The sequence below is a fragment of the Dendropsophus ebraccatus genome, chromosome 8 (genome assembly GCF_027789765.1).
Source record: "Dendropsophus ebraccatus isolate aDenEbr1 chromosome 8, aDenEbr1.pat, whole genome shotgun sequence".
Taxonomy (NCBI): Eukaryota; Metazoa; Chordata; class Amphibia; order Anura; family Hylidae; genus Dendropsophus; species Dendropsophus ebraccatus.
This window is the reverse complement of record NC_091461.1, coordinates 28,238,570-28,255,224: the sequence shown is the minus strand read 5'-3', so window position 1 is coordinate 28,255,224 and position 16,655 is coordinate 28,238,570. Positions and strand designations below refer to the sequence as shown.

At 42.2% G+C, this 16,655-nt stretch overlaps 1 protein-coding gene across 1 annotated transcript in view; it reads right to left on the bottom strand.

Moving 5' to 3' along the window:
- Positions 1–16,655, bottom strand: part of JAKMIP3 (Janus kinase and microtubule interacting protein 3) — a 60,135-nt gene that overhangs the window by 28,796 nt on the left and 14,684 nt on the right. Inside the window, exons 4-6 of the mRNA XM_069978944.1 lie at positions 9,440–9,655; positions 3,306–3,425; positions 2,033–2,179 (exon numbers count right to left, since the gene is read on the bottom strand). Of these exons, the coding sequence (XP_069835045.1) occupies positions 2,033–2,179; positions 3,306–3,425; positions 9,440–9,655 (483 nt within the window). The remainder of the gene's footprint in view (positions 1–2,032; positions 2,180–3,305; positions 3,426–9,439; positions 9,656–16,655) is intronic.

Below are 16,655 nucleotides of genomic sequence, written 5' to 3'. Positions count from 1 at the left end.
GCTAGCTGCAACGTCACGACCAAGGATGAGTAATTGCCTGCTCAGCCAATCAGTGACTGGGGCAGGATATCCCCCCCCCCCCCCCAGTCACTGAGCGGGCAATCGATCATCCATAGCGTAGCAGAGGGCATTGGGACCCTGGAGTGGCGTAACAGAGGCAAGAGAAGTGGTGGTGGGTTTCCATGTTTAATATTTTTAGGCCCTCCTGCCTGTTGATTTTAGTCTTCCTGGGACTTCTCCTTTAGTTCACACGTGAAAATTTATTAAACAATGGCCGTAGTCGCAGTTTTGCAACCACAGCTGTTATTGGAATCCTGGCCTGTGTGTACACACACTGTATACACTCTGGCCGGTATTTCAAGCATCTACACAAAAAAAAATTACATGTCGGTTTTGTGCGTCTGCTATTCATTGAATAGCGGCCGCACAAGACTGACAGAGCAGACAATGTAAAGTGCTACAGTGCTGCAGTACCAGCCAGGATGAACTTAACAGACAGCGGCCATTCTGTGACACGGCCGGGTCAAAGAACAGCCGCTGTCATAGAGCGTGTGAACCCGGCCTTAATATATATATTTGAACTACTTTAGTTGTAAAAGTACATAGCCTTAAAGGGAATCTGTCAGCTGCAGTTCCCTTTCCAAACTTATGACACTGTTAGACAGCTGATAGGTCAAGGAGACAGATGGTACCTTTCATATATCCAGCTGTGCTTCCAAAACATAGAAACACACTTTCATTCATTAGTGCAAAGAGTCAAAGAGACGTTCCCAAGCTTCTGAAAAGTTTCAGGAGTTTGGAATGTGAATTGCAGCTGACAGATTTCCTTTAAGGGTATGTATTTTTACAGCCAAAGTAGTTCAAATATCTATATAAATTAAATATTTCCTACTATTTACTGATTTGTTTGGTTGCAGAATACAAACAAGAAATTGATGTAGTCTGATCCTGCAGTCCTACTTCTTTGTAGCTCTCCCCTAATTGCTGTACTATAAGTAAGGGTACTATTACACGGAACGATAATCGGCCGAATTGGCCCGATTCGGCCGATTATCGCTCCATGTAATAAATAAAACGATCAGCCGATGACAACGATCATCGGCTGATCGTTGATATAGGTTCTGACCTATTTTCGTCGGCCGCCGACCGCGCACTGCTACTAGTAATTACGGTGCGCGGCCCGTGACTGACGATATACATTACCTGTTCAAGTTCCAGGGCTGCTCCTGCGGTCTTCTCCCCAGATCCCGCTCGCTCTAGCTTCAGAGCGGCCTGTCAGCTGACAGGCCACTCTGAAGCTAGAGCGTGCAGGACCTGTGGAGAAGCGGACCGCAGGAGCAGTCCTGGAGCGTGGATAGGTAATGTATGTAGTTTAAACAAGGGCTGCAAGGACATTGGTAACGATGTCCTTGCAGCCCTTGTTAAACAATTATCGGGCCGTGTAATAGGCCCAGTAAACGAGCGTCGATCTATCAGATTGCTGCTCGTTTACAGGTATTATCGGGCCCCCATCGGCCCATGTAATACCACCCTAAGTTAGCAAGAAGCAATTATAGGCTATGTTCACAGACTGCATGAACAACGTCCGTTGTACTGCACTCGAAAACAAGGGCCGTTGTTTTGAGTGGCAAACAACGGCCATTCTTGCAGTGAAAATTGCATTGATTTCAATACACTATGGCCATAAATAATTTACATTATTTATTAATTATTTCCACTGGCTTTTGTTAATACACTGTGTGAACAACAGCCACTGTTTGCATTGACTTCAATGCAACACATTTTTTTATCACAAGGACGGCCAGTGTTTTAATTGCAAACAAAAGCCGTTATTGTCATAAAAAATACTTTGTGTGAACATAGCCATAAAGTGTATAACTATTGTATATATGATTTTTCTTGACTTTCAGTCTAGCATGGAAGCAGTGAGCTATTGGTGTTTCTTCTATGTCCAGGCTGTGAGCGGGGTTACACCAGGCTAGCTGATAGATCCAGACATAATATTTGAGACAGAACACAGAACATTACTCACCATTTCTATGTTCTCTTGTGTTATAAACTTTAATTTGTTTTCCATGCGTCGCAGTGAATGGGACAGTTCCTCATTTTTCCGGCAGAGGCGTTTATTCTTGTCTAGAATTGGTTTATATTGACTTTCTGCTTCTCTGAGGCGTTTTAGCTGGAACACAAAAGTCTGGATGATGCGAGAAGAGAGAACACTGTGCAACTGTTCAATGTCTTATAAATATTCAATATGGATACTGTATCTCTCTCTGGCTCTGGGGATTCTCATTGAAGAGACCTAGCTGGTGTATGGAGACTTACAGGCAATGCTTTATAAAAGAATCTGTGTAAATTAAACAGGGGCATAGCTAGGATTCACAGGGCCCCATAGCAAAAATGTGTAAGGGCCCCCCCTCCCCTACGCACAACACAAAGTGCTGCGCATATATGTATGCTTTACTGCTGGTGCACTGATAACCCCTGACCTCTGCACGGAGCTCTGCACATTTTCCTTTTCTACTTGATTGCAGCTGGAGAACAAAAGTTATCAATGCAATAAAGCAGAGATCTCTGTCTTCTGCTTGGTAACCCTTTTTTGTGTTGCAGCATATAAGTAAACATTGGGTCACTTACACACTGCAGTACATAAGGGGTTAAGCAAAAGGACACACGCTCTTACCTTCTCCCCAGGGCCCCTCTCCTGCACGGGCCCCATAGCAACTGCCTACCCTGCCTCTATGGTAGCTACACCACTGCTCCTAAAGTAGGAATAGGGAGCCTTCAGACCTCCAGCTGTTGTAAAACTACATTTCCCATCATGCCTGGACACCTAATGTCAAAGCATGATGGAAAATGTAGTTTTATAACAGCTGGAGGGATGAAGGTTCCCCGTCCCTGTTCTAATGGGACAAAAGGCTTTCTCTACTGCCACCTATAGGTAGTTAGCTGTATTGCAATGTTTAACTCAAAAAGCTCTGAAAAATAACTAGTTAAATACATCTAGGTAACACTAGACCAGGGATGGGGAACCTTAGGCCCTCCAGCTGTTGCACAACTGCACTTTCTATCACGATTGGACAGCCAAAGCTTTGACTGCCCAGGCATGATGGGAATTGTAGTTTAGCAACAGCTGGAGGGTCAAAGGTTCCCCATCCCGCCATTCCTTCCAGAAAACTAATTTGCAACCCACGTTACCACTCATCATGGCCAAATCTTTACATCTGTGGCTAGCTTTAGGGTATGTTCACACAATCCCCTCAGGTATCATTTGAAGAATCCACATAGAAAGCTGCTAGACATACCAGTTCATTCCTCTCTTCCGAAAGCAAAGCATTGCGGTCTTCTAGTTTACGAATAATCGCACTTAATTCAGCAATTTTTAGTTGGAAGCGACGTGCATCCTTTTCGTCCAACTGCTGTTCCTGAAACAAAGATCCACTGCAAATAACTGGAAATTGAACTAACGGCAAGACTTTTTTAGTGCGGACAACGGTCACCAAAAGTCACTGAGATCCAAGAAGTGGCACATACAAAGCATGTCCTAGTAAGAGTCTATGAAAGCACAAAGAAGCCACAGACATCACATAAAGTAATATCCCCAACACAGCCTTGAAAAACATACAGTTCAGATTATATGTCGCACATTACTCACCCAAAGGCTTTTCTATTCTGCAACAGCAACATGACTATTATCACCAAATACAGCTGCCCCCGGTGACCACTGATCCCCCCACCCCCCATCATATCCGCTATAAGAACAGTAATCCAGACATGGATTCTGGTTACACACCTAAGGTAATCTGGTTAGGCGGCTCTAAGACTGTAACCAAGTTCATCATACAACTGGTGCAGGAGAGACTTTGGGTCAACAACCCTAAAAATCAGGTTGTTTGAGCTAAGAAAAGCAAAAACAAAGATGAGGATCGATGACTCTAAACTTTATATTATCGGCAAGAAAATAAACAATTACAAAATAAAGGAATACGGCACACAATACGGAAGCAGAGAGAGAAGCCCGGCATGATGGGTAAGATATAAAGGTTATGGCAGACTCGACTTTTATCATGTGCTTTGTGAAAGTTGAGAAAGTTGTGAGAAGAGAATAAAATCTACTAAATATAGTCTAATAAATGAACCATATTAGGGGGAAAAATTTACTTGATCCACTGGGCCTCATTTACTAACAATGCGTCAATTATAAGCCATTATGCTGTCGTCTGTGTCAGTTTTTTCTCTGCACCCTATGTAAATCTGCAGGGTTTTTTACAGGACACCACTAAAACCCCATCGTCTAAACACTCTAGAAATTGCTGTTTTTTAGAATAGAAAACCTGTCAAAAAATTACAGTAAATCTGTCGATTTTGGCAGGTTTTGTAGGAAACACCCATGACACTCACGGCACACCCACTTGGATGGTTTTTGGACAAAAATCATGGGTTTGTCAGGTTTTTGGAAAAATTGTGTCGCACATCTTTAGTAAATATGACCGAACACCAAACCGACAGGGAAAATGGACAAAAACCTGTCAATTTCCTGACAGCGACACGTTAGTTAATCAGCCCCACCGTCTGTAATTACACCTGTCCTTTCTTTGGAAAAAGCCTTTGTAATTTCACTTGACCGTATCTATTGGCTCTATATATTTATATACAGTAACTACTAACCTGATTGCTAGATACTTTACCTAGTTGGAGAAAGTGTATGGATCAGTTTTGATAATAATCTGGAAAGAAGCTACTTAGCAGTGAACAGAGGATCAGTAAGCAGAGACCTGGCCGTGAGGAGAGTGATTGAACATGTGCATCCACCAGCACTCATCAGTTTATCGGGTGGACATATACAGTGCTATAGACTTTAAACAGCAGGTGGCGCTGTACTACAGTATGTGCATAACTCTTCAGTGGTATACCTTTAGGCTATGTTCACACACAGTATTTTTGGTCAGTATTTTGGTCAGTATTTCTCAACCTAAACCAGAGGTGGATTGAAAACATGGAAAGGCTATGTTCATACACTGTTGAAACTGAGTGGATGGCCGAGATTTAACAACAAATAATTGCCGTTATCTCAAAACAAAATCTGTTGTTTTGAAATATTGGCGATTATGTGACCTAAACTGGCAGCCATCCACTGAATTGCAACAGTGTGTGAACATAGCCCTTCTGTGTTTTCAATCCACTTCTGGTTTTGGTTAAATAATACTGAGCAAAAATACTGTGTGGGAACATAGCCTTAGCCTGTACATGGTAAACATTCATTTTTTGGTGTGATATGCAATGAGTATGACATTTCATGATGGGGAATCGTATCTAAAAGAGTTTTTCCATAAAGTATCATTTTGAAGTTTTCATTTTAATCAAGCACCCTATTATGAGGGTATTATGAGATAATAAATTGCTACTTCCACAGATAATAATATAATAAACTGGCAACTGGCTATTTTATTAGAAAACAAACTGAAAAACTATGGGGGAGATTTATCAAACATGGTGTAAAGTGAAACTGGCTCAGTTGCCCCTAGCAACCAATCAGATTCCACCTTTCATTCCTCACAGACTCTTTGGAAAATGAAAGGTGGAATCTGATTGGTTGCTAGGGGCAACTGAGCCAGTTTCACTTTACACCATGTTCGATAAATCTCCCCCTGTGTTCTGTACTGTATTCTACTTACTCCATCTTCCTTGCTATCAGTACTAAGGTGGCTGCGATGTATGCCCTGTTGTGATACAAACTTTATTCTATGCCGGGTGTCATTATGAATGTGGAGGGATTCCTGGTGTGATATTGTGGTATCTTCTCTGCTTGTCAGAGAAGACACTGAGCAAGTACAATGCCAGTCTCTTTCTCTGACAAGCAGAGAAGAAACTGAATCAGTAGAACTGTATGGGCTCGGGAAAGGGGAGCAGAAACAGATCAGGAAATACCGGGATGGTGCGGCATTATATTCTGCCCACAATCCAAACCAGGGAGCCAAAGTTACTATTACTATGTTTGTGGGATAACTACAGACCTCCCTTAGAAATGATTGATCTGCACACTTGAGTGTGTGTCATAAAAAATCACTTCTATACAGCAAGTAATACTTTATTACTAGAGATGAGCGAACCTGGAGCATGCTCGAGTCGATCCGAACCCAAACTTTCGGCATTTGATTAGCGGTGGCTGCTGAACTTGGATAAAGCCCTAAGGCTATGTGGAAAACATGGATATAGTCATTGGCTGTAGCCATGTCTTCCAGACAACCTTAGAGCTTTATCCAAGTTCAGCAGCCCCAGCTAATCAAATGCCGATCGTTCGGGTTTAAATGGACTCGAACCCGAACCCAGTTCGCTTATCTCTATTTATTACCCTGGGTAGGCAGGTGTTAAATAGTAGAAGGATAAAAGTCAGGAAACACTTATTCCCTACATGCCTGTACACAATATATGGATCTGAATTATTTATTGTTTCTTCATAGACAATGTTCGGTGAGTGTACTTTTCCATTTCAACGATTTTTCCGGTTTAAGTTGAACAAATCCTGACTTATGTTAAATATGCTGAGATATCTCATTCTTATATTATTAGACCTCTCTAAGATGCTCTCATGGCAGCTGTTATGTTGGTTACTTAGCTTTGTATGGCCATCTTTATTAAATGTGAAAGTTTTCTAGAGCTATCTTTATTAACTGGGGCTAGTTAAACGTAAAGGGGTAATCCTTTTTTATTCAAATCAACTGGTTTTAGTTATATTGATTTGTAATTTACTTCTATTTAAAAATGTCCAGTCTTCCAGTACTTATCAGCTGCTGTATGTCCTACAGGAAGTGATGTATTCTTTCCAGTTTGACACAGTGCTCTCTGCTGCCCCCTCTGTCCATGTCAGGAACTGTCCAAAGCAGTAGCAAATCCCCATAGGAAACCTCTCCTGACATGGGCAGGGGTGGCAGCAGAGAGCACTGTGTCAGACTGGGAAGAATACACCACTTCGTGCAGAACATACAGCAGCTAAGTATGGGAAAACATGAGATTTTTACATAGGAGTAAATTACAAACCTATATAACTTACTGAAACCAGTTCATTTGAAACAAAAAGATTTTCGACGGAGTACCCCTTAAAGGTTTCCATACAGCTGTCAAACTCTGGTGTCAAACATGCAGCTCTCAAGTTCTCATCATGCCTGGGCAACCGAAAATCCATCAGGCCCAACCATTATCTACACCAACATCCTCTGTCAGTGGACAGCCCTTATACAAACCAGTGACAGGTTATGTCACCTATAGTATAATCTGTTTTGACACCTTCAGACTAAAGCCAAACCGCCAACTTTGGTGGATTGGGTTGACTGTCTAAAGTGTCTGGTGGTCTCCTGACTTTGCCTGGAAGATAAAACCGCTGGAGAAAAGGGTTGAGCATTCTGGATTTTTACTGCCTGACCTACTGTACTAGGAGGTATAAGCTGACACCAGAGCAGTTTGGCTGCATCTTAGGTCTCTCCTCAATAAATGAACTTTCAGGGAGGTCAGAAAAGATTACTGTTGGCTGAAACAGTTTTTGGCAAACAGTTGCTGAAAATGTATGGCCACCTTAAGAATGAGTAAACAATGTATTTGGGTCAAGGACGTATACTCCATATACTGTAGGTAGACCATAAAGTTCATAGGTTCTATGGGGCTCTGGAGAGTGGGAGACAGCCCTAGCTGGTTCTTTGTATTTTGAGGCTATATTCATACATAGTAAGAGACTGGCCGTTCCGTGACCTGGCCAGGTCACGGAACAGACAGTCTCTGAAAAGATCATCCTGGCCGGTACTGCAGTAGGGCCGCAGGGTTCTGATGCGGGCGCATCCGTACGCACCCGCATCAGAACTTTCCCTGCTCACTATGGAGCATGTGGCCGGAGTCGCTCGCTCAATAGTGTGCAGTAACAGAAAACTGATATGTCAGGTGTTTGCTGTGCCGCTAGGGATCCCGGCCGGAGTGTATACTATGTGTATATGCTCCGGCCGGGATTCCATAGGCAGCAATGGCACGTATATTTTCATATAAATCACGGCCATTGTACAACAGCCGTGGTTTTACGATAATATACGTTGTGTGAACATAGCCTGAGAATGCATAGGAAAACCTGCGCAGCACTTCCCACAAGGGGCTTGGGAACTGGTCCTGGAGACATATTTTCGTTAATTCACTAGACGACTAGACGTTACGATTATTTGCTAACTTCTATATTTTTAAGGAACGCTTAGTATTCCAGAGTTTTATTGGCTCTAATGCACAACAGACAGGCAACCTATGAAGCCTCTGGAAGACCTGGTGGACTTTAGGAGGCCCCCTGCTGTAAGGCTTACTATTGGCATCTGAAGATCAAGTCTCAAGACACCAATGGGCTGATGAAGCCCCTTCTTCTGTCAAACAACTTAGATGATAATAACTGCGGCATCTAAGGAATAAAACTGCTGGTACTAGATTCCCCAATTCTTGATATTGCTGATGGTCAAATGGGGGATCCCCACTGATCCCCACTTCCTTTTCCCACAGACACACAGAAATGTCTGCTCAACCAATAACTGGCGGAGCTGGATTACTGTTGTCTGCCATGATTAGCTCAGTGGATGTTTGCTTTGTGTAGAGATGAGGAAGTGGATGTCAGTAAGGATCAGCAGCAGGGAATTGCTTTGTGAGGAGATGAGGAAGTGAACATCAGTGGTGATCAGCAACAGGTACTTTCAAATGTAATCCCTTGATTAAAACAAGCTAGTCGCATGTTGCAGCTTGACTGGGGCTCACTATGGACAGAGGTCCTTTATGATAAATATTAAAAACAAAATTTACATTATCCATAATAAAAAACATGAATCAATCTACGAAAGTTTTTCAGTCTGTAGCTTTGTTTGTATGGGTCCTATGTAGAGCTATGTGTATTTGTGGTGGCAGACTACAAACTAGACAAATTCTGCAGTCATACTCCTTTATACCTGTGCCCCACCTCTTGATAATCTACTATATGTATGCATGCAAGTAATAGGAAAAAGAAGAAAGAAAAAACTCTGACTACCTTTGGGGTTTGCTTGTAGTCTGTTACCATGGAAACACATAGATCTGCACATGAGATACTGATTTAAACCAAGGAAATTGAAATCAAAACCTATCGTGAAGGTGCTATGTGTTAGATATATTGGGACAATAACATAACTGGTTGGGAAGATCAACACCGAAATAAACCCTACTCCCAGACAAAGACACTTCACTGCAAAGATATAGTTTTTTGAAAGGCCTGGCAACTCCTTGGAATAGTTTTTATACTTCTATTTTTTTTCTGTACACTAGTGAAAAGAACAAAAAAAAAAGATAAATTTAAAGGCAATATGGAAGAAAATAAAAAGCAGGCTAGCAAGAAGTCTATAGGACGTCAGCAGGACGGATTCTTAGCCGGCAACAAATAAAACATTCTTACAGGGCTCCCAGAATGATCAGAAGCTTCTCCTGCACCACTTGCACAAGGAAGTTCCCTCTTTGGGCTACTTAGGAAGCGGTCAGCCTCTTTGAACTGGACAAGTTGTTCATCTAAAGCCTCCTTTTGGAGTTGCAGTCTTTGAGCATGCCCGGATTGAACACCTAACTCTTTTTCCAACATGTAGACTGATCTGTCTTTAAATTTAATTTCATCCATCTATAAGGAGAACAGAAGAAACATCACTTATACTGTAAACTGTATACTGCCAAATATGTCAGAGTGCGTAAGTACAAACCCAGTTGACGTGGAAAATGGTAACACCCAGTTGTCAGTTCATCTCTACATTTTCATAAGGAAGAACAAAATTTAGGTATTTATTAGAATGTCTGGAGACATGGCCGGAGAGCTGAATGGTCCTCTATAAATATCCATACATATATATTGTGACTTTCTACTAACTAAATACCCAACAGGTTTTGAGGAAGATAGATATGGAACAAAGAAATGTTTAATGAAATGTCTGGGATGGAACATGGTTTGGGCAAAATGTTATGAATGTTGGAGGGTTGATATGATTCTCAGGTGAAAGCACAATCTGAACAAGTATTTTATAGTATATAAAATTGCGGTCTATAAAGTTTAAGGCTATGTTCACACTACATATGAGATCGGCCGTTCCGTGACCCCAGCCGGGTCACGGAACGGCCGGTCTCTGGCCGGATCATCTCGGCCAGTACTTAAGCATCAGCGTGCGCTCGCATCAGAGCTTACCATAGCACACAGTGAAGCGAGCGGCCAGAGCGGTGTGAACTGACAGGTCTTTCTGCGGCTGGAATTCACTGAATTCTGGCCACAGAAAACTGACCTGTCAGTTATTTGCGGGGCCGCACAGATCCTGGCCGGAGCGTATACGGCCAGGATGCCATTGCTTAATAGGCTGTGTTCCGTAGTTTTACGTAGTGTGGACATAGCCTAATGCTGTATTTTGAATATTCTGAATATGTTTTATTTTATTTTGTATTCAGATGTTTATATAAATTTCCTGAAATTAAAAAATACTCAAAATGTTAAAATCCTGGTTCAATTTTAAAAGCCACACTTTTACTCCTGTGCTCCCATGCAGTATTTTCAGCAATTTCTTCACCTGTTTATTGTACAAATAAATAACAGCCCAAAACACAGCTCCAAAAATATGACCCCCGCCAAAAAAATTTTGAAAAAATTGTAATTTCAGCTGTTTTTGTAAAAAAAAAAAAAGTTACTTTTTTTTTAAACCCCAAAACCCTAAAGTTGGAGCTCAGAAACAGTGTGTGAACATAGCCATACATGAAAAAAAAATCAGCTAAGGAGAATGCTGTCATAAAAATCCTAAAAAAAAACAACTTCTCCTTTGACATATAGAGCAAGGCTTCCAATCTTTTAATATCAATGGATATCACTTGATATGCTATAACATTTTAATTGGTGCGCCATCTGACCTCTGGGAAACCCCTTATCCTGAAAACAAAGTGATCAAGGCTCTTTGGGTATTTTCCCAGCACAGCTGTGCTCTCACTCTCATGGGGGCTACTGTGCTGAGCTGCCCCACTTACCCAAATACATGACAATTAAAGGGAATCTGTCATCTGTATATCATAGCTGAAGTCATTGGCAGATAACTGATGGAGGGATAAAAGAAATTATGCCTGTGTCTTAGCTGATGACTGTTTGAAAAGTTATAAAATTATGTTTTCCTTCTAAGCTCAAGAGTTATATAGGCTGTGCTGCATGCATGCATGCCCCCTCTCTCCCCCACCCTCCCTACTTAGCTTCTCATACTGAGCCATATAAGTCAATCAGTCAAGGTAAATAGGCATGGGGGAGGGAAGAGGCATGTATACTGCAGTTTAGCAACACTTTCTTGGCGCTTGAGCTGAGAACGTGATATAGAGCTAACTTCCCATATTAGAGAGAGAATACTCAAAAATCATGTTTAACCCCATCAAGACACATGGCTATCAAGTCCAACCAAGGGAAACACTGTATATCACAGAAGTTTCCTTACATTTATTTTAAAGTGTCACTGTGATTTATTTATTTATTTTGCAGAAATCAATAGTACAGACGATTTTAAGAAACTTTGTTTTTTAGGCAAATATGCCATTATCTGCATTAAAAAAGCCTTTCCCTAGGACCCTCCCTCCTCTCTCTCATTCACTGCTCATTATCAGGAAATCTCGACTCTTTTACATCAGTCATGCCCTGTGTAACCTATGGAGAGGATAGGGGGAGGAGGAACATTAGTCGTCAGCAGAGAGCAGAGAACAAAGGATTACACAGCGGGACCTGTGTGAAGTGGTATTCAGAGGTCAGAGAGGTCAGTGCTGACTTCAGTGGAGATAGCCCGATGATGTAGCTGTAAATAAACTCTTTGTTGTCCTGCCTTAGTGCCTCATCTCTCTCAACTCCTCCCCTCTCCATGAGAGAGCCATGATGACAGGGGGGAGAGCTTCAAACTGCTTTTTCATGATAAAAATGCATTTTTCAGCTAATAAACCTGTTTACAAAGTTTCTTAAAATTGCCTGTACTATTGACTTCTGCAAAAAAAAAAAAAATTAAAAAAATAAACAAGAGTGACACTTAAAACTTGATTTGGCAACTTTTTACTAAGCAAACTATAGATTTACACTGTTTTTCCATTTTATCAGCTTTTCACAAATCCTTCAAAAATTTAAAAGATGGAGAAAATGAAACAATTCTTATCCGAGACACAAAGACCCATTGCCCGTCCCATGCGGTGACTGCAATAATGATAAATACACCGCTAATGCAGTGTAAATCAGTGTAATCGTAGTGACACCATGCCAGGCTTAACAGCATACACACAATGCATCTGAGCTCTGCTTAATACAAGGCATATTAAATACTTCAGGGGTCATACAGAGATCACTGGGAAGTTACAGCACTAAGCAGCTTAACTTTGCATGAAAAAAAAAATGGAAATAGAAATATGCTGGATTGGTGCTGTTCTTGTGTTCTATGAAATCTGACTGTAGTATAGTGTGTTATATTTCTGGAATACGGAAGAATAGACAGAAGACACAGCCAAGGCGCCCGACAAGGCAGGTACAGAAATAAGTGTTATTGTCAGAGCAAAAATAAATAAATTAGAAATAAATGAGCAAATTCCAGTTTCTAAAAAAAAAAAAAAAAAAAAAAGCAATGAGCATAAAGCTTGCAGCTCAACCCAATGGATGTATGTACAGTGTACAATAATAGTCAAGTGGAAAGATCCATTCATTGCTTAAACCCAGGGAAAGGGGACCTTTGGCCGAAGCTTCAACCAAAGCGGCCGTCCAGGTATGATGGGAATTGTAGTTTTGCAATAGATGGAGGGTTGAAGGTTCCCCATCTTACTATACAGTATATACACCATTGTAATATTACCATTTTAGGTGGGGGACTCATGTAGAGTTTTGGCTGGCAGGTGTCAATAACACAAAGAGAACAAGGTTAAACGTGACATTTTATTTTTATAAGACTGGTTATACAATACAAGGCTACAATGTCAATCACAGCAATGTATCATGTTAGGTTAGCCGAGAGGGGAGCAGCTGCTTTGGGCTGGAACCAAGAATGATCTTCAGTCTTTATCTATGGAAATAAATGTAAACTATTCACTGTTAAAGGCAAAAGGGTCTAGATGGTCTCCAACCTATGGCTCTCCAGCTGGTGCAAAACTACAATTTTTATCATGCCTGAACAGCTAAAGCTTTGGCTGTCTAGACATAATGGAAATTGTAGTTTTGCAACAGCTGTAGGGCTGCAAGTTTGACACCCCTTGTGCTAGACAATGGTAACATTTAAAGGAATTGTTTGAGATGAGAAAACATGACAGCCTTCTTTCAGAAAAAGCGTCACCGTTTACAGCCCATGCCTGAGATTTGAAAAGGTCACCATATACTGCGTATGTACTAGCTCCAAATGAAAGATGTCATGTTTTTCTATTCTTACACCAAGTTTGAGGGGAACCTGTCAGTATCACAGTAAGGCCATGTTCACATGGCGTATGAGACCGGCCATTCTGTGACCCTGCTAGTGTTACTGAAGATCGTCCCGGACGGTATATTTCTGGTAAATTCGGATGCATCCCAATTCCACATTGACATGTTCTGAGCGTGTGTATACGCTCTGGCCGGAATTCCATTTATTCACATACAACAAATGTTTAGCATAAATCACGGCCATGCTGTTTTGTATATATAGCCATATGCAGCTTTAGGCTATGTTCACACAACGTATGAGACCGGCCGGTCCGTGACCCGGCCGGTCTCTGGCCAGATCATCTCGGCCGGTACTTAAGTACCGGCCGGATGATCTTTCCGGCCGTGGAGCTCTGATGCGGGCGCATCAGCGCGCGCCCGCATCAGAGCTTCCCATAGCCCACAGTGAAGCTAGCGTCCGGAGCGGCTCGCTTAACTGTGTGCACTGACAGGTCTTTCTGCGGCCGGAAGTCACTGAATTCCGGCCGCAGAAAACTGACCTGTCAGTTTTTTCCGGCGCCGCACAGATCCTGTCCGGAGCGTGTACGATGTGTGTACGCTCCGACCGGGATCCCATTGCACATAGGCTATGTGCCACCCCGCAAAACTACGGCCGTAGTTCTGCGGCGAGAACTACGGCCGTAGTTTTACGTAGTGTGAACATAGCCTAACAATGGGGATTCTCAAAGGTCAAAAAACCCTATAACTTTCCCTCCATGTTCAATAACATTGCTGATCTTGACAACTCTACACTGTGGTATATGGAATGACCTTTCTTGTACGGCCTCACAATGGGATATTAACACGTACCACACAGCAGCGTGCATCCTGGGAATATTTTATATCTATATCTATATTATACATCTGGTGTTATTGTTTCTTGGAGGTTTATTAAGCTTATTGATCCAAGAGGAGATGCTAGAAACCCCATCATTTTCATAGAATCCTACCCGTAGCACATGTATGTCGGCAGCTGGGTGATCTATCTATTAGCTGGTTATGCCTAACACGTCCTAAATGGAATTCTAAGGTTCCAAAGAAGCAAATAATGAGCTGAAGTGTCAGTGGGAATCCGGATCCCTTGACAGTAGAATCAACATGGCTGATTTATTTCATGGGCCTGATGGTAGAGCTCCCATTATTTATCTGCCTAGGGAGCTGTCGCCGCTGTCTGAATGGGAGACTTATGTGGATCTTAGATGGCTTATTTGTTATCTCGGCACCTTGAAGCCTTACGATTAAACATAAAATATAGCTTTGTGGCTACCGGCTAAACCTGGAGGATTTCTAGGAATAGCAATAAACATCATAAATTCTACCGCCATCTCATGAGCCATCTTCACTATAGCACAGATATCTAGTGCTACAATAGCGGCTTTCTTATGCTTCTACTTTACTTTAGTTGAAGTCTTCTTTGTTATTTTCCTTTAAAGGGGTATTCCGCCTAAACATAACTTTTCATATGTTGCTGCCCATGGGGAGACTAACAATTCATTTCATGTTTGTTATTATCTATTTAGTCTCCTTCCCCTAATCCTAAACTGCTGCGTTCTGCTGAAGACGTAAAAATCTGTGAGTGAGCTTTTCTCTCTGGCTCCCCCTTCTTCCCCCTCCCTTCTGAGACAGCTGATGTAAACAAGTCCTTATCTGCAACTTGACCTCAGATTAACCCTCCCAGCATTACAAGTTGCAGATAAAGCCTGCCAGGGGCTTGTTTAAATCAGCTGTCTTGGATGGGAGGGGAGAGGCGGAAAAGTCAGAGAGAAAAGCTCACACAGTTTTGTTTCTTCAGCAGAAAGCAGCGGCTCAGAACTGGGGGGAAGGAGAATGAATAGATAATAACTCTCACCTGTATGTCCTGCAGGCACTGAAGCTATGTTCATGCAACATAAGAAACCGTCCGTTCCGTGACCCGGCCGGTCTCTGAAAAGATTATCCCGGCCGCTACTTTAGGGCTGCAGAGTTCTGATACATGTGCATCCATGCGCGCCCGCATCAAAAACCCCCACTGCACACTATGAAGCGTGCTGCCGCAGCCGCTCGCTCTATAGTGTGCACTGACAGGGTTTTGACTGACATGTCAGTTTTCTATGGTGCCGCGAGAGATCCCGGCTGGAGCATATACTATGTGTATACGCTCCGGCTGGGATCCCATAGAAGAAAAGGCAATGTATGTTTTCGTACAAAGTATGGCCGTTGTTGCTGATTGCAACAACGGCCGAACTTTTATGAAAATATACGTTGTGTGAACATAGCCTGACACTGGAATGACAGGAACATTCTAGAGCAGTAGAAATCTCCATTAAAAACCTCTCCTGCTCTGGGCAGTTTCTGACATAGACAGAGGTGGCAGCAGAGAACACTGTGCCAGTCTGGAGAGAATACACCACTTCCTGCAGGACATACAGCAGCTGATGAGTACTAAAAGACTAGAGATTTTTAAACAGAAGTAAATTACAAATCTATATAACTTTATGCCACTAGTTGGTTTGCAAAAAAAAGATGTTATAAAATATAACATCACCTGTTCTCATCCCACCAGCGCCACCATAATCCCGACTTCTTGATAAACCTACATAAAACATCACTGGCTGCTACAAGAGAGTCAGGCTCTGGGCTGCGATTGTACTTTTTTAATTGCTTTTTTATATAGTAGTTTAATTGCTTGTGACTTCTTCAAGACTTTTAAAGGAAAAGTCCCGCGAAAAATGTTATTAAAGTATTGTATTGTGCCCCAAAAGTCATACAAATCACCAATATAGACTTATTACGGGAAATGGTTATAAAGTGTTTTTTTCCCTGCACTTACTACTGCATCAAGGCTTCACTTCCTGGATACAATGGTGATGTCACTTCCTGGATAAAATGGTGATGTCACGACCCGACTCCCGGAGCTGTGCGGGCTGTGGCTGCTGGAGAGGATGATGGCAGGGGGACACTGAGGGACACAGGGCACTGGTGGGACACTGAGCATCCCTCTGCCATCATCCTCTCCAGCAGCCACTGCCCGCACAGCTCTGGGAGTCGGGTTGTGACATCACCATTTTATCCAGGAAGTGACATCACCATTGTATCCAGGAAGTGACATCACCATGTTATCCAGGAAGTGACATCACCATGTTATCCAGGAAGTGAAGCCTTGATGCAGTAGTAAGTCCATGGAAAAAATCACTTTATAAGCATTTCCCGTAAT